Raw genomic sequence first — 26,414 nt, 5'->3', positions numbered from 1 at the left:
CACACTAGCAATCAGAAGAATCATCCCCTGACCCTCAGTTGGCACTAACTCTGGGTTGGGCTCAGTTCTAGGTATTTTACGCATAGAACTCATTTTATTCTGTGTGTTATTACAAGGCCAGCAAATACCGTTTTGTTTTTTGTTTTTTCATTTTACAGATGAGGAAACAGAGGCTCAGAGAGATTAAGATTTGAACTCAGAGTCTGGCTCCAAAGTCGAGGATCTTAACCACTTTGCTACTTTGTTAAGTGCAAAAACACATAAGATAAAATCACACAAGGCAGTGAAAGTCACAGAGGCAAGTACATGGGAGGTGAGGGCCTAGGACAATACATGGGAGGATGAGGGCTCAGGGAAGCTTCCTGAGCTGAGATCTAAAAGATGAGCTAGAAGAGGGGTTGGAGGCAGAGGCAACAGCACGTGCAAAGCCCCTGTGGTGGGGGATCCCGAAGAAGGCTGGGGGTGGGTGCATGGAATGAGGCTGGCAGGCAAGGGCTTGATCCTGCCCGTCCTGTGGACTCCAATGAGAAACGTTAACTGTATCCCGAGAGCACTGGGAAACTCCAAAGAATTTATGCAGGGGGTAGCGGGGCAACATCAGATTTGTGGATTTAGTAGCATCTTCCAGGTTCTGGGTGGAGACTGGACTAGGAGGTGGGCATGGAAGCCAGGAGGGAGACCTGTTAGGGACCCTGTAGTGGCCCAAATGAAAGACAGCTAGGGTCTAGACAGGGACTGTGGCAGTGGAGAAAGACAGAAGGAGTGGAGTTAGAACACGTGTCAGAAGGTGCGCTCAGGGAACATCCTGAGGAGTCTTCAGTGCCACGCTCCGAGCTGAGAGCAGCCCATCTGTGGCCCTGAGGGAAACTTAGTCACATTCAGCCCAGGAAATCTGTAAGTGGGAGTAGGGGTGCATTCGGGGCTGGTGGGATGGGGGGATGTACTCCTTAGATGTGGTGTTACACAACTTTCTAGGCACAGAGGTATCTCCCCAGCCTAGAAACTTCTCCCGCCCATCACATTACCTGAGTTTCCACTATTAATGCAAGGCTCTGTCTCACATTGGGGCTGGGGGTTTTGGCCGTTCAGAGATCCCCTAAGGGAAAGACAAGGGGCTCAGAATCCTGGGGTCATAGAATCATTACAAAATGAAACCAGGATATCATAGGCTCTTGGACCCCTAGCATTATAGGATTTTAGAACTTCCCATGAAGATGCAGACTGAGCTGAAACAGAAACTCACATCTCCCTCCAACTCTTGTGGTAAATTAAAAATTTAAAAATAAACACTTTCAGCCCTGACCAGGTAGCTCAGTTGCTTAGATCATCATCCTGATTCACCAAGGTTGCAGGTTCGGTCCCCCGTCAGGGAACACGTAAGAATCAACAAACGAACACATAAATAAGTGGAACAACAACAACAAAAGTTGGTGTTTTTCTATTTCTAAAATCAATAATAAAAATAAACACTTTCAAAGCAAGAAAGAAAAATGTAGAGACAGGCATAAGCAGGAGTAGAACCATTTGGCCTGTGGAAGCAGACATGCATGTTAGGAGCTGGGGTACCAGCTCAGGGAAAAGCAGGGAGCTAGTGGAGGGACACCCCATGTTGGATGGGGACTGGAGATGTCTACCTGCCAGTGCACGGGGTCAGAGAGGAACCTCCAGGACTGCTCCTGGCCGGCGAACCATTTGTGGGAAGCCGGGAACCTCCACGCGACCACTGTCTGAATCTGACTTCCATAAATAGAAACCCTGAGCCGAGAAAGTAACATGGAAAACTGGCTTGGAACTGATGGAGATCAAAAACCCCAGCAAAGACCTGTGAGATTCTGCCTCAGAGATGCTTCAACAACATCCCGCCTACAGGAGCACTCACTGCTGAAAGAAACACAATGATGCAATACAAAGTCCGCCTGCTCACAGATGCAACAGGCGAATAAGTTTGCACCCAAGAAACTAGGAAAAAAAGATGTCTAAAGAAATAAGTCTGCTTAAAATGTGCAGAAAAATAAGAAAACGAGACATTAAGAAAAAAGACTGTGAAAAGTTGAAAAATAATGAGAAATTACAGAAGTAAAAAATGTGGAAGTTAAAATACAGTATTTAGGTAATGGGTGCAACCCTAGCCTAAATACAGTCAAGGAGAGAATTGGTGAATTGGAAGACATTAGGAAAGCAACTAGAACATGGCACAGACAGAATGTGAAAGCACAGCAGAAATTTTAATGATTGCTTTCAGAGTACGAAGGAGGCTCTGAGGCGACCCAGTCCGATCCGCCCTAGATCCTCCTGGGCAGCAGGTCCATCGCGGGCACTGCTGACCTCGCACGAGGCTGCATTCGCCTCTGAGCTCCTCTGGCTCCTCGTCTCCTGTGTTGTCAATGACGTCGACATCCACACTCTTCCCCAGGGCACGCCCACAACCATGCCCACATATGGCGCATGCACACGCACACACCAAAACTGCCCCTACGCACCCAGATGTGCATACTTGACACACGTGATCTTAAGAGACACTCAGCATTTGTGCGTGCATGAGCGTGCTCACATGCACACATACATACACAGTCCCAATGCACACGATGATGCCAGAGATGCTCACATGTGCACACACCCGATGTGCTGACCCACAGTGCTTTCAGTCACACTTGCGTACATATTCATGCACAGTCTGCACATGTTTGAAGGCATTTTTACACAGAGGGTACTGGGTGAGTGCACCTACGGGTTACATGTGTGCACAAACCCATTGACATGCTGGCTTCCCATGGGCACACACACCAGTGTGACCGGATGCAAGTGGCCCTACATGGGCCTGCAGGGCAGGTGGCCCTACCTCCAGTTCCCTCAGCAGCTCTGACTGACCACACGACTCCAGGTCTTCAAGGGCTTCCCCAAACACACGCCAGAAGCCTTCCTTCTGGGCAGGGCCAGGGGCTGGGCTGTAACGTAGGAACCAGAGAGCGTCAACTCCTGGTGGGCGGGTGGGTGGGTAGGCAGGCTGGGACCTGAGGAGTCTTCTAAATGGCCATCAGCGTTGGGCTCCAGGGGCCAGAGGGTGGGCAGGCGGACGGGCAGGCGGGCATCCTCAGTGGCCATGCTGGGGCCCTGGGGCAGTGGTGGGTGACACGAAATGGGGGGAAGACGCAGTTAGGGGCAACCAAGACTGCCGGTGGTCAGTTAGAACAGGGGCAGATGAGGCGGGGTGGAGAGCGGTGACACAGGATGCCTGGGAAGAGAGACAGAGGGACGGACAGACAGACAAAGAGGAGATCCATGGTGTAGCCCCAGAGGACAGCTTCTGGACCCACCCAGACATGTGGCATCCTAGGACAGTGACAGGGACAGAGCTGGAGCCAGCAAGGACACGGACGGATGGAGAGGATGGAGCATTTGGGCTGGGGGAGGGGTGGAGACCGCCCCGTAACTTCCATCACAGGTGGTATGAGCCCATTATCTGCTCTGAAATCGAGTCTCATTAGAAAGGTGGCAAATCATACTTTCATGGATCAGAGTTCACAAAGCCACCTGCCATCTACGAAGTTCTGGCTGTTCATAAAATCGGCTATGATTTGCAAAGCGCTTTCTCTTTTCCAAAGGCACGCAGGCTTCCCTCCAGGGAGCCTGGGAGACGATGATGAAACATAGTTGCCTCCTTCCCTTCCCATTTTAAGATGAGAGGACTGAGGCTGAAGGACATTCTCTCTCTCAAATCAATTGTACACAGTTGGGCTATGGCGGTGAATACAGGGTGGCCCTTGTTCTCAGGGAGCCGAGGAACCGATCACAAAGTGTGGACTGGGTGACACGCACTGAACCGGGGTGCCACACAGAGACACAGCAGAGCCAGGCCACTACCCAGGGAGACACAGAGCGGCCAGTGCCCTAGGAGGCTCAGCCTAGTAGCTGTGAGGACAGCGGAGGGAGGAAGGAATGTCATCTGCCTGAGAAAGTCAGGGAAGCATTCCCGAGGCAGGGGGACTCCAGCTGGGTTTTGAGGGATGAGCAGGGGCGTTGGCCAGGATTGCAGAGGGAAAGGTGTTCTGGGCAGAAGGAACTGCCTGACCCCGAGCACCGACATGGGAAGGGGGTGGCTAGGACGAGATGAGGGACAGCATTCCTGCAGGGGGCCAGGAGCCTGCTCCTTCAGGGAGACAGGCTGAGTTCTTCAAAGCCAATGTTACAAAAACCACCATATCCATGGCCCCGGGCTGGTGCCCATAACCCAAAAGGCCCTTGCAGGGGGCGGCCAAGCCATTTGGGCTAAGTCAGGAGGCTGGGGTTGGAGTTCTGAGCCTGCTGCTGCTCTGGAGAACAGGGGACTTCCAGGCTTGGGAGGGGCAAATGAGGCTGCTCCCCACCCCTGTGCCGCTGCCCCTGCCAAGCCGCCACCTGCGTGCTTTCCAGCTTCTCCGCCTGGCTGAGGTAGTCTGTTTGAGGTGTCTCTCCTCTCCCAGGTGGGGGTCCAGGCAATGCTCCTCCATCAATACCACTGCTTTGGCTCAGGGACTGGCTACCCTCACCCATCCTAACGAAGAGTCCATGACTGTCTCTCCCACACAGCGTTCCCACCACAGACCTAGATGGCGGCTCCCAATCCTCCTCCTCCTCCTCGGGGAAGCTCTTGTCTGCAGGGGCTGGGGTATAGCTCGTCCTTCGGGGCTCAGTGGGTGGGGGGCTGCTTCTCCGCCGGCTGGGCTGCCACTCCTGTGGGTTTATGCTCCGGGCTGTTGTCTGTGGAGTGTAGGGACCTGGCAGGTGGAGACAGGGGATGTCTGCATCATCCCTGTGCCCTTAGCTCACCCTCCTTACGGACCCATTTCTAGCCATGCTGGCTGATCCTGAATAGGTCTGTGCCCTCTCGGGGCCAGCATGGCCACCCAGAGTGCCCCGAGGGCTCCTGCCACCCAGGTCCCTACCCCACAACCCCTCGGAAATCCTGATCATCTGGCAGAAGAGTTAATGCCTGGGCTCCAGGTCCCTATTCCAGCTCCATTGGGCTTGTCTGGGCAGACCCCGGCCTGAGAGGGAGGGTCAGTGTATTTACCATCCTTCTCTGCCGCCTTTCAGAGCTCTGGAGGTCCTGAGTGGGGCTGAGCTGGGACATGCTGACCAAGTGCTGCAGATGGAGGAGCTCTGACCCAGAGAATGGGGACCAAGGCCAAGAGCCACCCAAGGTCACTTAGAGGCCTCACTCCCTAGTTCCCTGAGCGGGGCCTTGGGGACTCCCTGTGGCCCTGGGTCACAGAGACCAGAAGACCAGCCACCCGGGCTCAAATGCCCCCTGCCCCTCCCGAGGCTACCCATGGGTCTCAACATACACAAACAGGGGGATTTGTGTCCTAGGAGGGCAGCCTGGAGGTTTCCACCCCAAGCTGCATTTTTTTAGGATGGGGTGGGAGGGGCCTTCTGCCTTCCTGTATTCAATGGGATGCAGTGCACACTGACTGAGCACCTGCTGTGTGCCGGGCATCAGGCTAGGGTGCAAGAGACAGCAGCAGGATGAGCGTGGCCTCTAGCCTCAGGGAGGGATGCTGTGGATGCTGTTCAGAGGGTGTGAATACCCCTGGTCTGTGCTCTGTGGAGTGAGGCTCCCTGAGAATGGCTAATGAGCCCACCAGGTCTGCCTTCAGGGAAAGCGTCTCTAAAAGATGGAGCTGGGAGAGAAGGCGGGAGGAGGGCCAGGTAGAGGAAACAGCCCCCAAAGGCCAGGTGGCAGCAGAGACCCAGGGAGAGGGTGTTGTTTGTCCCAGGGCTCTGAGCTGTTACCTGGGCCCCCAAAGCCGCTCTCTGTGGCCGAGCCATCCCAGGACTCCACGGCGCTGTCCACACTGGGCACAGCGGGTGAGAACCGGGCTGCCAGCAGTCCTCCTTTGAGCGCCTCTGGTGGGTCCTCATCCACGTCACTGGGCTCGCTGAAGCTGCCGGACTTGTGGGGCTGGAACGGGCCTGGGAGGAAAAGGGGGAGGTGTCACTGCCACTGGCCTCTGACCTTAGAGGTGCACAGATGCTTAGCAAGCCTGTTTCCCCACTTGAGTCTGGTTTGGGAATTCACAGGTGCTGAGGGCCCCGAGCCTGCTGCTGGGCAGTCTGACACATGGGAGGTGCCAGGTGAATAGACAAACCCATTTCACAGATGGGAGCTCTGGGGTGTGAGGAAGCTGAACAACACATCCATGGCCACATGTTGAGCAACAGTGTAGCCCAGATTAAAAGGAAGACCCCACAGCTCAGGTTCCTTCCATTGTACATGGTGGCCTCCCTACAAAGGCACGGGGGACAAATTCAGGGGAAGCTGAGGAATGCACAAGCTATGGCCACAAGGCGCAACAAGCAGTCTGAAGAGGCAGAAGGTGGTGAAGAAGAGGGTTCAGAACCAGCCTCTGCCCCATGCCAGCTGCGTGACCTTGGGACCATCAATGCCCCCTCTGAGTCTTGTCTGCTCAGCTGTCTCAGGCATCCTGCCACCTCCACAGCAGTCAGCAAGAGTTCTGTGAGGTGGGGCACCATGCCTGGCACAGAGGCACAGAGAGACCTCCCTTCCGAAATGGGCCAAACGGCCCAAGGGTGTAAGGTGAGGCTCACGGTCTAGTTGCTTCTTGATCTTCAGCGTGACAGTCTCACCAGCCACCTGCAGGAGGTGGATGGCCTCACTCAGTGGCCGGCCCTTGAGGCTAACATTGTTGATGGCCAAGATACGGTCCCCGACGTGGATGGCACCAGTCCTGGGGAGGAGGCACAGGGCAGGGGATGGGTGTTAGACATTCAGGCCTTCTCGGGGAAACCAGGAACCCCAAGGCAGTAGTCTGGGTGACCTCAGTTAAACCCAGCTGCCATAAGAAAAGCAAGTGTGACCTTCAGTGGCATCAACAGAGGTATAAAGTCTAGAATCTGGGAGGGGATTATTCTGTCTAACTCTAAAGTTAGGTTCAGGAGCCAGTATCAAGCATGAGTCAACCACAAACTAGCAGCCAAATTTTAACTACATGATCGTGGGCTACTTTCCTAACTTCCCTCAGTGGCTTCATCTGTACAGTGGGGGTGATAATACTTATTTTATCGAATTATTATTGAAGGATGGATGAGTAGAATGGATTCAGATTTCCATCTAGCAGAAATACACAGGCAGCTGTTCCTCTCCCTGGGCCTCAGGTCCCCCACTGCCCCCCCACCCCCGAGAATGAGCATAATCCTCATGGCCCAGTGGTTTTCTACCTAGATACTATTAGATTACCTGACGAACTCTTTTAAATAATGCAGATGCCTGGGCCCACCCCTGAACTACTAAATCTATGGGGCTGGGGCTAGGGGAGGTGATTCGGAAGAGCAGCCAGGACTGAGGGTGGGGACAGAAGTTGCAGCGTCTGCTGAGAATGCACTTGACCCAGGTAGAGAAGAGAGAGGCTGAGGATTGGGGTGGGGAACCTAAATGTGATGATGCACCCAGGTAGGCGCTCCCAGAGGGTCGAGACTCCCTCATCTACTTGTCTCCAGCTTCGCCCAGCAAGCCCTCTGGGGACTGGGGGAGTGAGTGAGTAAGGGAATGGTAGGTGTGTGGGGGGGTCTGAGCTGGGCCTCCAGCCGCTATGGGGCCCCTGAAATTTGCTGGCCTGAACTGAGATGCACTGAAAGTGTAAAATACACACCAGGTTCTGAAGACGTAGTATGAAGAAAAGGATGTAAAATACTTTGTTAATGTTTATGTTGATTACATGTTGGAATATTTAAGATTTACTGTAATTGTTTCTTTTTACTTCTCTAATGTGGCTACTAGAAAGTTTATAAACAAATGGATGGCTTGTATTATATTGCAGTGAGATGGCCAAGCTAGACCAGCCTGATAAAAGTAGGGGAAACTGTTTAGTCCCTGGCACAGCATATTGCCTGGTAGGTACCCAGTAAATGGGGAGTTTGAGGTCAGAACCAACCACACTGGCCTCTGCAGTCTTCCATATGTCCAGTGGGGGGCGCTCGAGGAGCAGAGACACCAACAGGGAGCTGTCCTATGAAGCCTCAGCTCCCCCCATCCTCTGGCTGCAGCCCACCACCCTGTGGCCCCTCTTACAGCTGAGGGGGGAATGCTCCCTCTCACCTGCACTGGGGTGGTATCCCTTGTGAATCCTATGGGCCACTTCCACCTCTGGGGCCCAGATCTACCTGCTCCCCCCAAAACCAGAAAACCTGGAGTACCCCTCTTCTCACAACTTCCTCAGCTGCCACAGTTTGGGGGATATTTCCCAGGGGAGAGGACAGGGGGGGGGGGGGGGGCAGGCCACCAGTGTGCCAGGAAAAGCCCTAGACGGGGCCAGGATCTGGGGGCTGGACAAGACCCCTATACTATGAAGGTACAGCAGGTGCTCCAAAAAGGCCCACAGCGCTATTTTCCAGAAAGGGTAGATCCCCCACCCCACCCCAGGCAAGGAGGGGGCAGAGGGATCAGCACACCTTTATCCAGCACTGACCTGGAGCTGGGAGGTCTGCAGGGCGCTGGCCTGCCTTTGCGGAAATGAGGCTCAGAGAGGGAAGGGACAGACCCAATGGCCCCCAGAGCACAGGTGTTGGAACAAAGGTCAGAGTCCCATTAGGTTAATCCCCAAGCCCAGCTTCTGCTCCAGGAGGGTCTCTGGCCCACCCTAAGGGGCTCTGGCTCACCTCTCAGCCAGACCTCGCTTGGTGAGGCCTGAGATGACAATGGGGTCAAAGGGCTCCTCTGTGCCGGAGATGGTGATGCCCAGGGGGCCCCCGTAGCGTTTCAGCTCCACCGTATAGCTGATGGCACCTGTGGCCTCCTGCTCATCTGCAAGGGTGGCAGCCATCAGGGTGGGGTCCAGTGGGGCAGGGTCCAGGAGCTGGGCACCCTTGGCCCCTCGAAACCTTGGTGCACTTACTCTCTCATACTCATCCACTCACTCACCCACCAATTCACAGTCACTGGTGCTGTGACTTCAGATGGTGCAATCTGGGGACTCTGAGGCCATTTGCAAGCTCCAGAATGTTTTTTTTTTTGCACCAAACACGATTTAGAAAAAACAAACAAACCATGGAACGAATATTTTAAATATTTGTGTGGTGTGTAGATTTCACACACTACACAAATAAAACAATGATGATGGTGGTAACACTACTCATGATAAGAAGCAACCAGAATCCAAGTTTATCTTTAAAAAAAAAGAAAGAAAGAAATGGGCCCATAGGTGACTGATTGTCTTGCCCAGAGTAGGGGTTGGTGACTGTCTCGCTGAATAAGGGATCTGCCCTCCAGTGACCACAGTCCTCACCCCTCCCTTTTGCCTCCCTAGCTGTGTTACTTTTCTCACCTTCTGTCAGTTCACTCACTCATGTCGCCTGTCTGGCCTCAGATGTGTCCCAGTTTGCAGCATTTACTCGGTCACTCACACACCCACCTGCACAGTGGTGCATCCCATCTCCATTCACGCCCCGCCTACTCATCCACTCACAGCTGCTCCCCAGGGGTCTCCTCTGCAGGCTGCGTGCAGGGCACAGGGATCCAGGCGGCAGCTCGGGCCCCTCACAAGGGTCCTGGAGGGCTGCAGACTCCAGGTACAGGGAGAGGTCTGTGGTGCTGCCCCTCCCTGCATCTGTCCATTCAAGGACTCCCCACCACTGCCCCTTCTCGGCCAGAGGGAACCCTGAATCACATGCAGGAAACCCGCTGGCCCGGAGGGTAGACCTTGAGAGGTGGCAGGGTGGGGTGGGCCATACCAGAGTTGTCCTCGTCCTTCCGGATCTTCAGCTTCACCAGGTCCTCACACTGCCGCAGGATCTGCACGGCGTCCTCCATGGCACAGTTGTCCAGGCGGATGTTGTCAATGGCCAGCAGCTTGTCACCTGGCTCGAGGGTGCCAGTCCTGCATGAGTAGGGGTTGGGGGCATGATGGAGCCTGGCACATGCCAGCGCCCCACACACCCCCATTGCCCACTCACCCCTCCTGGGCCCAGGGGCGCCCCTACCTGTGTGCCACACTGCCTTTCTTGATGTCAGAGATGGTCAGGGGCTCCCCTTGCTTCCTGCTGGCCGCTGGAGGAAGAGAGGCCGTGTCTCTGACCTTTGGTGGTTTCATCCTCAGGCGGGGTGACCCAGGATTGGGGCATGGACCTGGAGCCTCAAGCCCTGCTTCCACTGGCACCTGGTTGGGTGGCTGTGAGCAAATAGGCTCACCTCTCTATGCCCTAGTGCTGCCCCTCTGCAAAATGGGGGTGCTGCAACAGACCTCATAGGGGTGTTGTGAGATTGAACTAGATGATGCAGGCTCCTGGCACACAGCAGGTGCTCAATCCACATCAGCCATTTTTTCCTCTTGCCCATCCCCCAGCAACTGGAAGCTCCTTGAGGGTCCATGTCTGGCTGGAGTCTGCATCCCCACACCTGGCACAGGGCTGGGACCCAGACCTGGGCGATTCTGCCACAGTGGTGTTCTTCCTTCCCTGGCTGCAGGGATTGTTGGCTGCTGGCGGCATACAGCAGAATCCCATTCTGGGAACCCCCTTTGGCCGAGGGAGCAGCCTCACTCGAGGTGCAGCCTACATGCGAGCCTAGTCCATGAGCCGATGCAGAGGCCTGGCTCCCAGCTTCAGCCAGGACGACTTCCAAAGCCCCCAGCTGACAGCGCTCCAGTGGGGCTGGCCGGGCCTCCGCTGCCACTGTGTAGCAGCTCAACTTCTCCCTGGGCCTGGGCCTGCGAGCCTCATTGCTTGCAGGTATTGATCTCGGAGGTCTCCTCAGTAAACCCCTGCATGGAACTCCTTATCTGGGGAGCCGTTTCTCGAATATGCCCTAAGGGCTGGCTAAGTTTTCTTGAAAAAAAGAATCCCTTTGGTCTAATGGGTTTTCCCATCAGTGACCAGGTAATTGGATTCCCTTCAGGACATTTTGGTACCTTTGCAGGTGAGACACAGGTGCCCCTTCCAATCAGCCTACTGAGGAAAGAGATGGCAACTATGTTTACATTGAGTGGGCAGTCTTGTGTCACGGACAACCTGAGCAACTGCACCAGGCGGCCCTGCCCAGAGGCTCCTAGGCTGCAAGCAGCTTCTCCCCTCCTAGGCTGCTCAAACTCCCACTTCCACGGCCTGCAGGGCCTGGGGCCGGGAAGAGCTGCAGCAGCAGGCCTCTGGACAGCTGCCCCTCCCTCCAGCCCTGGTCGGGGCTGAGGAGCTTCCCACACGGGGAGGGCGGTACTGGTCCTCTGTTCTCAGAGGCAGTCCTTGGGGAATGGTCTCCCCGCCTCTCTTGTCTGACCTGGGGTTGGCCCACCGATGTGTATGCTGCCCTAGGCAGGGGGACACCAGCCAGGAGGAGGCCACCTCAGCAGGGCAGTGGGGGTAATGATGCTGTGGCCAGGTGGCTGGGGCCTCTGCTCCCCTCACCCCAACTTCTTTCCCCTGGGGCCCTCCAGGCTGAGCTGGGCTGAGCCGGGCTCTTGACTCCCAGGTTCTAATCAGCCTCATTCTCTGTTCTCATTCATTCATCCTATAATTGTTCGTTCCTTCATTCATTGAGTAAAAATTTATTGAGTCCCTACCATGTGCCAGGGAGGAAAATAGCGGTGAACAAAACCCACAAAGATCCCTACCCTCCTGGTGTTACCAATCTAGCAGGTGTCACAGGTAATGAAGAAAACTGAAAAGTAGTTTTTCAGGTGGGAAGGTGTGGCGTGGAGAAAAAGGCAGAAGGGCAGGGACCGTGTGTGGAGCAGTGCAGTTCTAAATCAGGTGGTGGAGAGGGCCTTGCCCAGGTGACGTGAGCAGAACCTGGAGGGGGTGAGGGCGTGGGCAGAGCGGCAGCCAGTGCAAAGGCCCTAGGCCCAAGGAACACAGCCTGTTCGGGGAACAGCCAGGAGGCCAGCAGTGGCTAGAGGAGTGTGCCGGAGGGAGATGCAGGAGGCAAGGTCAGGGGTCACGGAGACCAGATTGCAAAGGGTGTCCTGGGCCGTGAGGCCTTCAGCTGTCACTCAAAGTGAAACGGGGGCCCTGGGAGGGTTCTGAACAGCCTTATGCTAGAGCAGCTCGCTTTCCAATTTTTGTTCTGCAGTCCTCACTTTCGTTCCTTTGACAAATGTGAATTTAAGCACTTGCTGTGTCTCAGGCCTTTTCTGGGCACTGGGCGCGCAGAGGCAGACGGAAGACCAAACCCGGCCTACGTGTTTGGTGCCACATCCCCCCATGGGAGACCCCAAGGGCCTGGAGACTCTCATGCAGAACAGGAAGCCAAGGCTTTGAGGAGCTCCAGTCTCACTTAAGGACAGAGCTGGGCAGTGCAGGATGCAGGGAACCCACGCCAGCCAGGCCTCCCACTGGGGCCTTTCCCCTGGGTCAGAGGGTATATTCTTCCCCCCCGGAAGCTGGGCTCACCCTGCTGCCAGGGACAGGCAGGGACAGTACAGCAGGGATGGCATGGAGGGGATGGCACGGCTCGGAGGGGACTCACAGCTGATGGTGATGCCCAGCTCCACGCCGCGCCTCTTAGGCAGCTTCACGTGGAAGGTGCCGCTACTCGGGATGACAGATTCTGGGTATAAACAGACGTGGACCCGTGTGAGACCCAGCCCCACAATTCTGGGCCAGTTGGGAGGGAACCCAAAGGTCACTGTCCCAACCCTGTCCTGCTTCTTACACCTGACAGCTGAGAAAACGGAGCTGACGGATTGGCCCAAGCCCATTGATCCACCCAGTGCGAGTGGCATCGGGACTGGAACCCAGACCTCATGACTGTCAGCCCAGGGGTCCCCACAGCCAGATCCAGCCTAGTTTGGATCCAGTGACGACTTCCTGAGCACTATTATGTGCCAGGCCTGAGGTGGAGGTTTTCACGTGATTTATCTCCCCTAAGCCAAGCAACGTCCCCTGCAGTGACAGGATTCTATTCACTGTTTTAGAGTTGGGGAAACTGTGCCTTGTCCAAGGTCACAGGTTGCCCCAATCGCAGGACCAGAACCCTACCCCGAGTTCCTGTGCAGAATCCCTCATCAGCCCTGAGGCTGGTGTGTGGAACTCCTTCCTCCCTGGCCAGTGCCTGCTGCCCCCCGGCTGGCGCTCAGGCATGCACCTCTGCACCAGGCAAGAGCAGGCTGGAGGCAGCAGGGAGCGCAGGGTTCCGAAGCAAGAGGAGGGGTGGGGGGCACGCACTCACCCGCCACATCGAACTCGATCTCCAGCACGACCTTGCGGGCCAACGCAGCATCCCGCAGCAGCTGGTTGGCTTCCTCCAGGGTCCCATCCTCGGTGGCAATGCCGTTGATGGACAGGACACGGTCCCCCACCTGCAGCAGCCCACACCTGAACCCCAGGCGAGCCCAGCAGAGAAAAGAAGCTCCATCACTGTCACGACTCCGTTGGGAGACAGGAACGCCGAGCAGGGGTGTTACTCAGCCCTGCCTATGTGAGCTAGAGATCCTCAGGCAATTCACCGCGTGACTCTGGCTAAGGGCATCTCCTTAGTTTCCCTGTCTGTTCCATGGGAACGATGTTGTGCCTTATAAAACGTTTACATGTAGGGCTCTGACCTCAGACAGATAGGGCTTCAAGTCCTAGGGGTCTCATGAGCTGTGTGACCCTGGGCAAGTGAATCGGTTTCTCTGCACCTCAGTTTCCTCATCTATAAATGGGGCTGGTGATGGTTAAGTGAGATAACTTGTAAAGCCAGGCTTGGTGTGAGACTCGAGTTCCCAGGCTGCTCATGAGTTCCCATTGAAGAGTGGTCGGCCGGTGGAGAGGGCACTCACCTCTCCGCAGGGCTGTCAGGCTCGATGAAGCGCACCAGGGGTGGGGAGGACAGGGTCTCAGTGGCGAAGATGCCGCCCTGGAGCTGCAGGCCGAAGCCGCTGAGGGGGTCACCGCAGAGCACAACCTCTGTGATCTCCGTGTGCACGATCTGCCCGCCTGGCCCCACCGTGCTGGAGGCCAGAGACACTGTGGGGCAGGTGGGCACGGCTCTCAGTGAGGCCGACCCAGCCAGGCCTTCCTGGGAGCCAACCCACCCCTGCACCAAGGACCTAGGGCCAGAGAGGCAAGGGGGTGGGAGTCCTGACCGCCCTGGTGCCAGCCAGGCCCATTCTGAGCCTCGGTTTCCTCATCCGTACGATGGAGTCGTCATTCCCACTGGGCAGGGCTGCGGCAAGGATTAGGGAAGACTACCCCTGGGGCTGTCTTGTTGGACAGCAGTTCTGAGGGTCAGTGATATCATTAACTCAGATACTCAGTTAGGTTAGCCATGTTACAATGCTGCTATATACTACAGTATGCATTATGTTATTTTTTGTAACAGCTTTTTTTGTGATACAATTCACCTACTCTAGTTTTCACCAATTTAAAATATACAATTCAATGCTTTTTGGTATATTCACCAAGCTGTGCAACCATCACCTCAGAAAGAAACACTGTTCCTTTTAGCCACAGCCCCGCATCCTCCCATCTCTCCCGGCCCTCGGTAACCACTAACCTGTTTTCTTCTCTATAGACTGACCTATGCTGGACATTGCGTGTCAGTGGAACCACATACGTGATCCTCGTGTCTGGATCCTGCCACCAAAAAGTTTTCAAGGCCCACCCATGCTGTACAGTGGCATATATCAAAATGCTACTCCTTTTTAAGGCTAAACAGCCCACTGCATGAATATACCTCATTTTCTTACCCATTCATCTGCTAACGAACATCTGGGCTGTTTCCACTTTATGGCTAAATTAATGAATAATGTGCTATGAATATTCATGTATAAGTTTCTGTGAGGACGTGACAGAGGCCTCCTCTTCTCAAGGACAGATGCCCAGATATGGGGCTGCTGGGTCACATGGTAACTGTATACGAACTGATACTTGATATAGTACTTAATATAGATTGTGTTATGTTTCATATGTAAAATGCACTTATGTTATTAATGTGGATATTGGAAAGGGACAAGGAAGTACAAATTGGCAGTTACCAAATAGACCCCGGATGTAAAGCACCGCATGGGGGACAGAATCGACAATATCGGAGTCACTGCGCGGTACAGAGGGGCGCTAGGCGCACCGCGGGCCACTCTGTGGGCACACGATGGTCTGACCACCAAGCTGCGCCCCTGAAACTGATGTCAAGTAACACTGAATGTCAGTGGTACCTGAAAAATCCTTTTAATTTAAAATATGGATACTAAATATAGTTTATGAAGTAAAATTTATTTTTGTATTTCATTATATTACTAATTACATTACACTATTATATCCTTATACACCATTTTGTTATATTTCATATTATAGATTACAGTATGTATAATATATTGTTGGGTATATTGTGTTACTATATTTACTTCAATTATTTTTTTACTATTATATCCCTTATGATAATGAATGTCTGGTACCAATGCAGGTGTTCAAAAATGTCATTTAACTTGCCCTGGCTGGTGTAGCTCAGTGGACTGAGTGTGGGCTGTGAACCCAAGAGTCACTGGTTCGATTCCTAGTCAGGGCACATGCCTGGGTTGCAGGCCAGGTCCCCAGTGCAGGGTGCAGCCACAGACTGATGTTTCTCTCCCTCTTTCTCTCTCCCTTCCCCTCTCTCTAACAATAAATAAATAAAATATTTTTTAAAATTTCATTTAACTAATTAATTAATTGTTATTATCAATGATAACTTCATTAACCACACAGTCTAGGCAGTGGATAGGTGAGGAGTCCCAGAAGCCCCGGCGTCCACATGCTCCTCCCTATAACCAGCGTTCCCGAGTCTCTTCACCTGCACACCCCTGCTTTTGCTGGCTGACAAAGGTGGTTGGTAAAGGTGTTTCATTTCTCAGCTGACTGTGAGATCTCTTTCCCTTTCACCTTGGCTGCCGGGAAGCTCACAACCACATTCAGCTCTCTTCAGGTGCCGGGTGCCTTGTGCTCCTCTCCTCCCTCACCTGGGCCCATTGCAAAGGGCCCAGCTTGGTCCTCCGTCCCTCCCGAAGCCTCTGCAGCTCACGCGGCAGGAGGCAGGGGACGCTTTCTACATCAACAAAGGAGATTTTAAACTTCTGGGTGTTCTTGTGACTTTTGCTACTCCACATGGCTCCTGCATTTTCATTCACTACTATTTGCCTTCACATTTATTCACTCTTTATAATATTAAAATACCTCCATAAATACAAAGAAAAGTCTCTAATCAAAAGGTGAGTAGCCCCAGCTGGTGTGGCTCAGTGGACTGAGTGCCAGCCTGTGACCCAAAGGGTCACCGGTTTGATTCCCAGTCAGGGCACATGCCTGGGTTACGGGCCAGCTCCCCAGTTGCGGGGCGTGTGAGAGGCACCAGATGGATGCATCGCTCATGCATTGATATTTCTCTCACTCCCTTTCTCCCCCCTTTCTAAAAGAAAATAAGTTTTTAAAAAAGGTAAGTAGATATGTATGTATATGGCAACCATAAGGTGATTGCATTCTGGATGGCTAGTCTCAGGCCTGTGTGTCTTTGTCCCAGGAAATCTTTTACGTGTCAGAGAGCAGACAAGCACACGGTTACTCCCAACACGGGCATGGATCAGACAGGACTGAGCGGGAGACAAACGAAGTGGAGTTCCCGCGAGACCTTCGTGCGAGTCTGAAAAGGCACCCCGTCCTCAAGGAGCCTCTCTGCCGCCACCTGCTATGGGTCTTCCATAACCAAGACTAGAATGTCAAGTGTGACTCAGATGGGTCCTCATGCAGCGCTCAACCTGCCCAGTCATCCACGGTGCACCCCTCATGCTATTTAATGACTCTCTGCCCTCACACCCGAGGCCCTGCTGCAAATACCCCCCAGCCTTTGGCAAGTCTCTCTGCCAGGCACACAGACAGCCCCGAGGTGGGGGAAGAGGGCATGGCTTACATGAACTCTTGTGTTCCCTCCTGCGCTGCCTCCTCCGCCCCATTGTGGTCCTGGGGCTCATGGGCTGGGATCCTCGGGGAAGGGTGCCGGGGTTGGTGCGGGAAAACGTGTGGTTCGTGATCGGTGAGGAAAATGGAGTTGAGGATAAGGCTGGGGAGACAAGAGCACAGGCCCGTGACCCCCAGTAGGGCCCTCTGCCTTACTGCACAGTGGGTGCCCGGAAGCCACCCAACCGTGGGGAGACAGAGGGATGCCTTCCCCCGTGCCCCTTAGCCACCTGCTGCGTGACCTCGGGCAAGTCTCTCCCCCGTGGGCGTCCAGGACTGTGGGGAGCTCGCGGACCTGGTGAAACCCAGCTGCTGGGACAGGAGCCCCTCTCATCACTAATGAGCCCGGGGGCCCTGGGCGGCCCTGGCATCTCTGAGTCTAGGTTCCCTCCCCTGTGAAACACGGGCAGCCACAGTGGTCGCGTTACATCGGCTCTGATCTTGGCCGGCAGTTGTGGCCCAGGTGGGTGTCCTGTAGTGACCGGGCCGGGGGCTGTGGCAGGAGGGCACGCAGGGCTCCCAGCGATGTGGTTGCTCACTTCTCTGCACCTTCACTGCAGCCAGCGGAGAGAGAGAGAGAGGTGCAGGCACCGGGGGCTGAGCAAGTCCAAACGCGCCACACACTCCCCCCACCCCAGGCTGCGCTCCCATCTACAGGCGAAGGGAGGAAGGCAGGACCGGCAGGGCCTGAGCTTCCCCTGAGCCGAGGGAGGCAGTCAGGATTCTGCTCATGTGTCCTGTGATGTGCCTGTCGGGCACTGGACTCAGGGCTCAGCTGTGTGGCAGCAGGGACAGGGGAGGGAGAGCAGGCCCAGCCAAGGCCCATAGCGGGAGGTGGTGGAGGAGGATTTGAACCAGGCCGACTGGCCCTGGAGCCTGAGAACCCATCTGTCTGCTCTGAGGAGTGCAGCTGTAGAGGGCACCTGGTCACGGCACCGTGGGAACCTGCCCCAAGGCCATGGTCCTGGCAGCCCTTCCAGAGGCTGAGCCCTCAGGGTTCCTGGCCTGGCCATTTCTGCCCCTTGCTGGGCTCTCAGGGGCAACTTGTGTGCCAGGGCTCCTGTTGAGTTGGCTGATTCCTGCTCAGATCTGCATCTTCCCCCTTCAACATTTCACAGGCCTTCCCCCCCAAGGAATTCTTCTCACTCATACTCCATCTGGGCATCTGCGTCCCAGGGGACGCCGGAGATCCTGCCGCCCACCTGCCCCACCTGACCATCCACACGGGTGGCCACTGAACCCCACCTCCCAGACTGCCCCAGGTCCTGTCCTGGCTCTTCCTTCTGCTGCGGGGTCCTGAAGGGTCCAGCCTGCTACAAAGTGTCCTTGGAAGGGGGGGTGAGGACCCAACTATCTCATCCCATTGGTTCTCCCTTCCTGTGCAGTGCCTCCACACTCGCCCTGGGCTTGGCCAACTCTGCAGCCAGCCGCCAGGTCCCTTGGACTACTCACTTGGCCCCTCTGTGCCTCACGTCATCATCTGTACAAGTGGACTCAGAGAGTAGCCACCCGCCAGGATAATGGGGAGGATCAGAAGGAGTTAAGACATTCAGTGTGCCCTGAAATCCCCCAAGGGGACCCACCTGCCTCGGAAGGCTTCAGGGGCCGTCGACTGTGGGGCGCGGGCAGAATCTCCAGCTGCACTTTTTCTGACACACTGGCCAGGAGCTTGGTGGCCTCGAGCAGCGAGCAGTGTTCTGTGCTGGCGCCGTCGATGGATAGGATGTGGTCTCCAGCATGCAGCGCTCCGCTCCTGGCCAGGCGGGGCGGTGAAGGGGGAGGCTGGTCTGGCCAGACAGAGCTCTGGGTGGCCTCTCCCCCGTCTGCCCCCCTGCCCTGTGGCAATGCCCAGCACGTGCCTCACCTGTCCACCACACTGGCCGGCTTGATGCGGTCGATGGTGATGACTGGCCTGTTCCGGTAGGAGCCGGCGGTGAGCGAGATCCCCAGGGCGGACCCCGGCGTCTTGGTTATTTCCACTATCAAGGGCCCCGAAGCATTGGCCACGGTATCTGGCACATGGAGAGGAAGAAGAGCTCATGAGGCAGATACTGAGCACTCTCGTCCTCAGCCTCACTCTGCTGTCTCGATTTAATTTTTATGGCCTTTCGTTACAGAGAGGGATCACTGCATCCATTTTACAGAAAACCGAGATGTGTGGAGCTGAAGGCTTTCTTTGCCCAAGTTCGCAGAGCCACTGTGCAGCAGGGGAGGGCAGGGCTTCAGGTCTGAGGGGCTGCACCTCAGGGCTGTGCGGGGCAGCACCACTTTGCTCACGTTGACGGAGAGCCTGCTGGACGCTGGCTGAACTGCAGTGTCCACTGCGACCCTTCCCCACCCCCACCGGCCCACACACAGTGGCTCAAAAATAAGACCTGGCTCTTTTTGCTCTCGATCGACCACCATGTCCAATTTCAGCAAATCGGGCCAGCCTGACCTCTACCACATCTCCTGCATCCGACCCCAGCTGTGTTCCTCCCCAGGCACCTGGCCCAGCCCCCATGGCCATTCTCTCACTTGATGGCTGCACATTACAGGGCACCCCTCGGCCTGTCCCACCTCCCTCCCTCCTGTCTGATACCATCTGATGCCCTCCATGTTTGATTTATCCTGTTTACTGTCCATCTCTCCCCACCATAACCTCAGCTCCATGAGAAGACAGACTCCGTGTGTATTGCCCTCAGCAGACTCCTGCAATACATCCAATCATGGCTGGTGTGCAGTGTTTATTGCCCAGAGAGGCTCAGAGAGGCTGAATGGCTGGCTCAAGGCCATACAGCCTCTGAAGTGGTGAGGATGTGTATCCACTCTCTCTTCCCCTCACCCTTGGGTCTCTACCTGCCCAGCCTTAGCCCTCAGGACCCCAGCTCACCTGGAATGGCCACATCGTACTCCACCTGGAAGAGGGCCTCCTGGCCACACTGCCGCAGAGTGGCCAGGGCTGCAGCGTGGCTGGCCCCGTGCAGTGGGATCCCATCAACGCTGAGCAGCCTGTCACCCACCTTCAAAGAGCCCTCCCTGCAGGGAAGGGCCTGGTCAGCCAGCCTGGCCCGGTGCAAGCACTGGGCACAGCCCTGCCGAGAGGGCATTGGGAGAGGTAGGCACAGAGGACAGAGGAGGGGCAAGGAGTGGGTGAAGGAGAAAGGGATGGAACAGATGGGTGAAGGAATGCATGAGTGAGTGAAAGAGTGAGTGACTATGAATGCACAGCTGGACATGTGGAGCGGGCAAATGGAGGTGGGAGTAGGGTCAGCTCTGACATCTCCCACCCTACTTGGTGCTTGAGAAACTCAGTCCTAGCTCACCCCTAGAACAGCAGAGCTAGAGATGGCTCTCAAGGTCACCCCACCCCCCTCCTGGGTATAGAAGAGGGCACCAGGGTCCAGAGGGGGTGGTGGCCCTGCCAGGGCCACACCACGCCAGTGGCAGGGTGGTGTGGATGCTTCTCACTGCTCATCAAAGAGATTCCCTCCCACTGTCCCCACCCTGGTTTCTCAGCAGTGATTCTGTCCTGGTGACAAATGTGCCTGGGAACCAATTCATCAGGGGCCCCAGGGTGGGGCCCGAGATGGGGTCCACTTTGGTTTGGGTCAAATCCCCACCCTGGAGTGCCTGCCCCAGCAGGTGGCCAAAGTTATTCTGGGAGGTTCTATGAATAGCATGTCACAGGGCCCTGTCCCAGGACGAATTTAGATTTCTGACGAGGCTGTTCCAGGCTTCTCTTAAATGGCCAGGAATCTCCCACTGGGGATGTCAGGGGCTGGGAATTGCATGCGTTCCCGCCCTGTGCCTTCTCTTTTTGGAGGCTCTGGGCAGGACTGGGGTGAGCAAAGCAGCCAGGACTTGGGGAGAGGGAACGGGATTGCACAGGGCCACAGTGACACCAATCGCCATGCCCCCAAATCCCTTACAGCAACTCTCAGGGGCTACAATGTTGGACCCATGCCCCAGTGGGCAAAACTAAGGCCAGGGAGGGGAAGAGCAATGTGACACCAAGGCTCGCTCTCCCCTGGGTCCCCAGAGACAACGGAGTGTGGGGAGGGAAGAGCTTGGGGTCTCCCTCATTTGGGGTTTAGTCCTGGCTTCATCGACAACTCCCTGAGTTGGGCACAGGGTGTCCCCTCTCGGGACCTCAGTTCTCTCCTCTAGAGAACAGGCACAATGGCCCCTGCTCTGCCCCCTCCACAAGGAGCTGGGCTGGTCAGCGCAGCGCAAGGCTGTGAGGCTTCCCCTGGCTCAGGCTCACCTGTCGGCTGGGCCCCCAGGCCGCACACAGGTGAGGACGAGTGGGCGGCACTTGTGGCTGTCTTCATGGGCGCCTCCTGGACAGGGTTCAACAAGAGGCAGACGACCCTCTACTCACATCTTCTTTGACCCCCAGAGGCCCTGCCCCAACCTCTAGGCAGGATCCATTCATTAAACCTGTTTGAGATCCTTGTCTGCTACTTACAGACCCAGACCCTCGCATGAGATACCAACAGCAAATCCCACCTCCCGCCAGCCAGAGCCAGGCTGAAAGTAGGGAACGTGACCAAAGGCCTCTCCCTGTGAAATGGCTTGCTCCCCTTCCTGGGGTCTTCTCCTAGTTCCCCTTTTGCCCAGACGGCTAAGCAGCTCCCACCACTGTTCTTAATCTCAGTGGCAGCTTTCAGCATCATTTTCTGGTACGACCTTCCCCCCACACTCCCCTTAACCACGCGCACTTCGTCGCTTGGCCAGATTTTCTGTTTTACACTTGGCTTAATTGGGTTCAGTCCTTTAAAGTCAGAAGCCAGATATAACTGATATATCAGATTTCTATAGAGATTCATGAAAGCAAAACAGAACAGACACAGAATTAGAATTAACCACTTTCCCGCCCCCCCGCCCCCCGGGGTAACTGTGACACTGACCTCTGAGGACAAAGCCAAAGCTGCTGCCCTCCTTGCAGAGGGAGATGTCCACGGTCTTTGAGATGATCCCCAGGCTGTTCTCGGGGGCTACAGGGAAATGCATGACTCCTTTGAGTCTCTCAGTCACATCACCGAGCTGGCAGATGTCCCCAGAGCTCATTCCAGGAGAGTGGGGTGACCAGTCACAGAGATGACGGAGAGGGCAGATTCTTCCCCGTTGAACAGGCAGAACAAGTGAGGCCTAGAGGGACGCTCTGCCTAACACACACTTAATCCCTCACCTGGACAGAGGAAGGGCCTGCCCGCGCCCACACAGGACTCAGGCTTGAATCCATGGCTGGTGGGCTCAGGCCGGGATTGAATTCCAGACAGTTACCCCATTCCAAGCTTTTAGACCAAGTTTGAAAATACAGAGCTAGGCTAAACCCTAGGCTGCTGTACTCAGCACAGGATGGTAGGGCAGGGAGAGCGGCAGGGCAGGGAACGGTTTATTCAGCCAGTGTTCCCCAAACTTGCCCCCATAAAGGAAAAAATCTGGAAACCAAATGAGCAAAATGACAGTGGGCTATAAACAGGACCCTACCACCTCCTGCTGGCAGCATACTGCAATTGCAGGCAAAGTCCCTAGGTAAGGTATGGATGTTGACAGCCAGTCCCCAGGCCCCACCTACCCCAGGTGGCATGATCCCTCCCCACCCAGGTCTTGGCGGGGAGGCAGCTGTGTGCACCCACAACCAAGGCAGCGGAGAAAGTTCCCTGTCCAAGGGCACCCACCGGGCGGGGGCAGCTCATACTCCACCTCCAGCACCACGCGTTCGCCCACATTCTTGAGCAGGGTGATGATCTCATCGTGGCGGAGCCTGGTCAGATGGATCCCGTTCACTGATCGAATATAGTCACCCACGTTCAGCAGGTCACTCCTGGGAGCAATGAGGTCAGAGTGCATGCGCGGTGACAGGTACCGACATTTACACCCACCCTCCATTGAATCCTTGTGTCCCCTGGATCCTCATTTTATGCACAGGGAATTTAGGCCCAGGGAGGTCAGACAATGTCCAGGGTCACACAGGGTGAGCAGGAGAGCACAGATCCTAACCTAGACCTGTCTGACTCCCAGGCCTGACATTTCCCCTGATGCTGGCCTGCCTTCTTTTCCTTCCGCTCGGGGGTCACCCTCAGAGCCCTAACTGGCCCCAGCTGAGCCTGCAGAGTAGCCAGATCATCACATCCTTTACTAGTCCCTAACACTGTTCCAGGCTTTTCACCACTGATCTGTTCTGTTCAAATGGACACTTCTCAGTGCCCGCCCCATGCAGGCCCAGAGAGGCAGCGATGGAGAAGCTAACTCCCAGGTCTCATGGAACTCATGGTCCAAGGGAGCCACAGAGGCAAAACAATGGGAAATCCAGGGCCATGTGTGCAGAAGTGGCATGCAGCGCTGCGTGAGCAGAGCAGCTGTCCCAGCCTGGAGCTGGGGGGCTGCCCAGAGGCAATGGGGGAGTCTGCCTGGAGCATATCATGGGGAAGGGGACTTCTGGCCAGAGGGAACTGCATAGGCAAAGGCCTAGAGGGCCTGGCAAGATGGGGCACTGTGGCCAAGTCAGCCTTGGGGGGTGAAGGGAAAGAGAAGCTGGGGCCTGGAGTGACAGCCACTATGAGGGTTTCCTTCTGCAGATACGAAGCTCTTGGGTCCTTCTGGAAACTGCTGCCTTGTTGCTTTACCCAAAGCCCCAGAACATTTTCCACTGGTCTCTAGCCCCCTCCTGCTGCCCCCACCAAGCCTCGATTCTCACCTGGCTGCGAGCCCCCCAGGTCTCAGGTTGGAGACCCTGGGCTTCCCATCCTTGTCAGTGCCACCTGAGATGGTCAGGCCCAGCGTGCTGCCTTCTTTCTTGATCAGCTCCACCACAGTGACCCCTCGGAACTCCTCTGCTGACATATGGGGGGGGTGAGGGGGCAGCATGAAGCAATTTTGGGCCCACAGCTCCAAGACAAGTGAGGCAAATACTTGGTAAGGGCACTTGGCTGCGTTACGCTGGGTGAAGTATCTCCTCTTTGCAGAGGAGGATCAGAGAGGTCATGTGGTTGGTCTAAGGTCACAGAGCAAGTTAGTAGCACAGCCAATGCTGTCTGACCCCCACCCAGAGCCTCTGTGCCTCCAGGACAGAGAAAGAAGAAGGACAGGGGGTTCGTTACCTGGAATGCTCTGTCTGCGGCAGGCCAGGGCCACATCGGCTCCTCCCACGTCCTTGCCTCCTTTGGAGTAAGGCCCATCGTCTGCAAGCAAGGTGGACAGAACAGGTCTTGAGTTCCGTTTCCATTCAGATGACCCTTCGAATTTGGAAATCTTCCACTTCACGGATGTGGCCTGTCAGAGGGGTCCCTCCTGCCACCAGTTACACCCGTGTCATTGTGGGGGATCCATGTGGTTTCTCCACCCAGGGGAGGCTCCACCTCTGCTCTTGGGCTCAATAATACTCTTTGGGACACTCGCCACAAATGGAAACCTCATAGCTGCTCCACATTTCACCATCTGCTCAGCCTCTCGGGCATTCCTGTTATTACGGGTAATATTACTCCATCGTACACATAAGGAAGCTGAGGCCCAGAGAGGGACAGCTCCTGCCCATGGTCACACAGCTGGGGAGTTATGCAATGTGGGTTAGAACCCGAGTCTGCTGAGTCCCCACCTGGGGCTGTGCTTGCGTACCTGCTGAGACAGGGGCCTCTCTCCCATGCAGGTAGGTGTCACAGCACATATAAGACAGTGCAGACTGTGCATGAACTTAATCTGGAGTGGACCAGATTAAGGTTCGTTCATAAGGCTGCACCTCACAGTGTACAATAGACAATGAGAATGTCTATTCTCAGACATTCTAGGCAGCGCCAGGTAGGTCTGTCTCCTTCAGCTTTAATTCTAGAAAATGCTCTCCCATTATTTCTTCAAGTATTATTTTCTTCATCTCCCTCTTTTGAAATGCTTAATAAATGTATTTTGCAATTTCTACCTTATCTCCCATGACCCGTCACCCACCTATCATATCCCTTGTCTTTTTTTCTGATCTTTAATGAAATCTATCATTTTGGGTTTTCTAACTTAGAAATTTTCACACATCTCAAACATAAGTAAATTACTAGAATTATATAAGGCAGAGGTTCTCAAAGTGTGGTGCCCAGACCAGCAGTACCTAGTTTTACCTGGGAAATTGTCGGATATGTAAATTCTTGGCCCCACCCAGAACCTAGTAAGTTGGAAACTTTGGGAGTGAATTCCAGCAATCTGTGTGTGTGTGTGTGTGTGTGTGTGTGATTTAGTATATTTACCTAACATTTTTCTCAACTACTAAAAATATGTATGAGGGTTGTCCAGAAGGTATACAGTTGTGTAATATCAAAATTACAGACATTGAAGAAGATACAAGAAACATTGTTTTTTGTCCTCCCCTCTATTCCCCTCCACCCTCCAGCCCCCCTCCCACCAGCATTCCCCACCTAGTTGATGTCAATGGGTAGCACATATATAAGTTCTTTGTCTTCTCCATTTCCCATACTATTCTTAACCTCTCCCTGTTTATTTTGTTCCTACCATTTACGCTTCTTATTCCCTGTACCTTTTTTCCTCATTCTCCCCCCTCCCCCTCCCAGCTGATAACCCTCCATGTGATCTCCATTTCTGTGATTTTGTTCCTGTTCGAGTTGGTTGCTCTGTTTGTCTTTTCTTTTTAAGTTTAGTTGTTGATAGTTGTCAGTTTGTTGACATTTTACTGTTCATAGTTTTTATCTTCTTCTATTTCTTAGATAAGTCCCTTTAACATTTCATATAATAAGGGCTGGGTGATGATGAACCCCTTGAACTTGACCTTATCTGGGACGTACTTTGCCTGCCCTTCCATTCTAAATGAAAGCTTTTCGGGATAGAGCAATCTTGGATGTAGGTCCTTGCCTTTCATTACTTGCAATACTTCTTTCCAGCCCCTTCTTGCCTGCAGGGTCTCTTTTGAGAAATCAGCTGAGAGTCCTATGGAAACTCCTTTGTAGGTAACTGTTTCCTTATCTCTTGCTGTGTTTAAGATTCTCTCCTCTGTAATCTTGGGTAATGTAATCATGATGTGCCCTTGTGTGTGCTTCCTTGGGTCCAACTTCTCTAGGACTCGCTGAGCTTCCTGGACTTCCTGAAAGTCTATTTCCTTTGCCAAATTGGTGAAGTTTTCCTTCATTATTTTTTTCCAATAAGTTTTCAATTTCTTGGTCTTCCAATTTTCCTTCTGGCACCCCTATAATTTGGATGTTGGAACATTTAAAATTGTCCCAGAGGTTCCTGAACTTCTCCTCATTTTTTTGAATTCTTGTTTCTTCATTCTGTTCTGGTTGTTTATTTCTTCCTTCTGCTCCAAATTGTTGATTTGAGTCCTGGTTTCCTTCCCTTCACTGTTGGTTCCCTGTACATTTTCCTTTACACCACTTTGCATAGCCTTCACTTCTTTCATTTTTGTGACCATACTCAATCATTTCTGTGAGCATCCTGATTACCAGTGTTTTGAACTCTGCATCTAATAGGTGAGCTATCTCCTCATTGCTTAGTTGTTTTCCTGAAGTTTTGATCTGTTCTTTCATTTGGGCCATATTTCTTTGCCT

At 54.4% G+C, this 26,414-nt stretch overlaps 1 protein-coding gene across 1 annotated transcript in view; it reads right to left on the bottom strand.

The window, feature by feature from the left end:
• Positions 1-26,414, bottom strand: part of GRIP2 (glutamate receptor interacting protein 2) — a 44,906-nt gene that overhangs the window by 4,766 nt on the left and 13,726 nt on the right. The window contains exons 2-21 of the mRNA XM_037051277.1: positions 23,976-24,056; positions 23,573-23,708; positions 22,554-22,699; positions 21,780-21,866; positions 21,134-21,209; positions 19,760-19,905; positions 18,752-18,899; positions 18,471-18,640; positions 17,316-17,441; positions 16,841-16,990; positions 13,746-13,932; positions 13,154-13,299; positions 12,452-12,532; positions 9,976-10,042; positions 9,727-9,872; positions 8,656-8,800; positions 6,589-6,728; positions 5,773-5,952; positions 4,583-4,754; positions 2,840-2,945 (exon numbers count right to left, since the gene is read on the bottom strand). Of these exons, the coding sequence (XP_036907172.1) occupies positions 2,840-2,945; positions 4,583-4,754; positions 5,773-5,952; positions 6,589-6,728; positions 8,656-8,800; positions 9,727-9,872; positions 9,976-10,042; positions 12,452-12,532; positions 13,154-13,299; positions 13,746-13,932; positions 16,841-16,990; positions 17,316-17,441; positions 18,471-18,640; positions 18,752-18,899; positions 19,760-19,905; positions 21,134-21,209; positions 21,780-21,866; positions 22,554-22,699; positions 23,573-23,708; positions 23,976-24,056 (2,636 nt within the window). The remainder of the gene's footprint in view (positions 1-2,839; positions 2,946-4,582; positions 4,755-5,772; positions 5,953-6,588; positions 6,729-8,655; positions 8,801-9,726; positions 9,873-9,975; positions 10,043-12,451; positions 12,533-13,153; positions 13,300-13,745; positions 13,933-16,840; positions 16,991-17,315; positions 17,442-18,470; positions 18,641-18,751; positions 18,900-19,759; positions 19,906-21,133; positions 21,210-21,779; positions 21,867-22,553; positions 22,700-23,572; positions 23,709-23,975; positions 24,057-26,414) is intronic.

The sequence above is a fragment of the Sturnira hondurensis genome, unplaced genomic scaffold (assembly GCF_014824575.4).
Source record: "Sturnira hondurensis isolate 20B ecotype Veracruz unplaced genomic scaffold, ASM1482457v3 Scaffold0000867, whole genome shotgun sequence".
In the NCBI taxonomy this organism is placed as follows: Eukaryota; Metazoa; Chordata; class Mammalia; order Chiroptera; family Phyllostomidae; genus Sturnira; species Sturnira hondurensis.
Note: the sequence above shows the minus strand (reverse complement) of the source record. Positions and strands in the feature narration are given on the sequence as shown.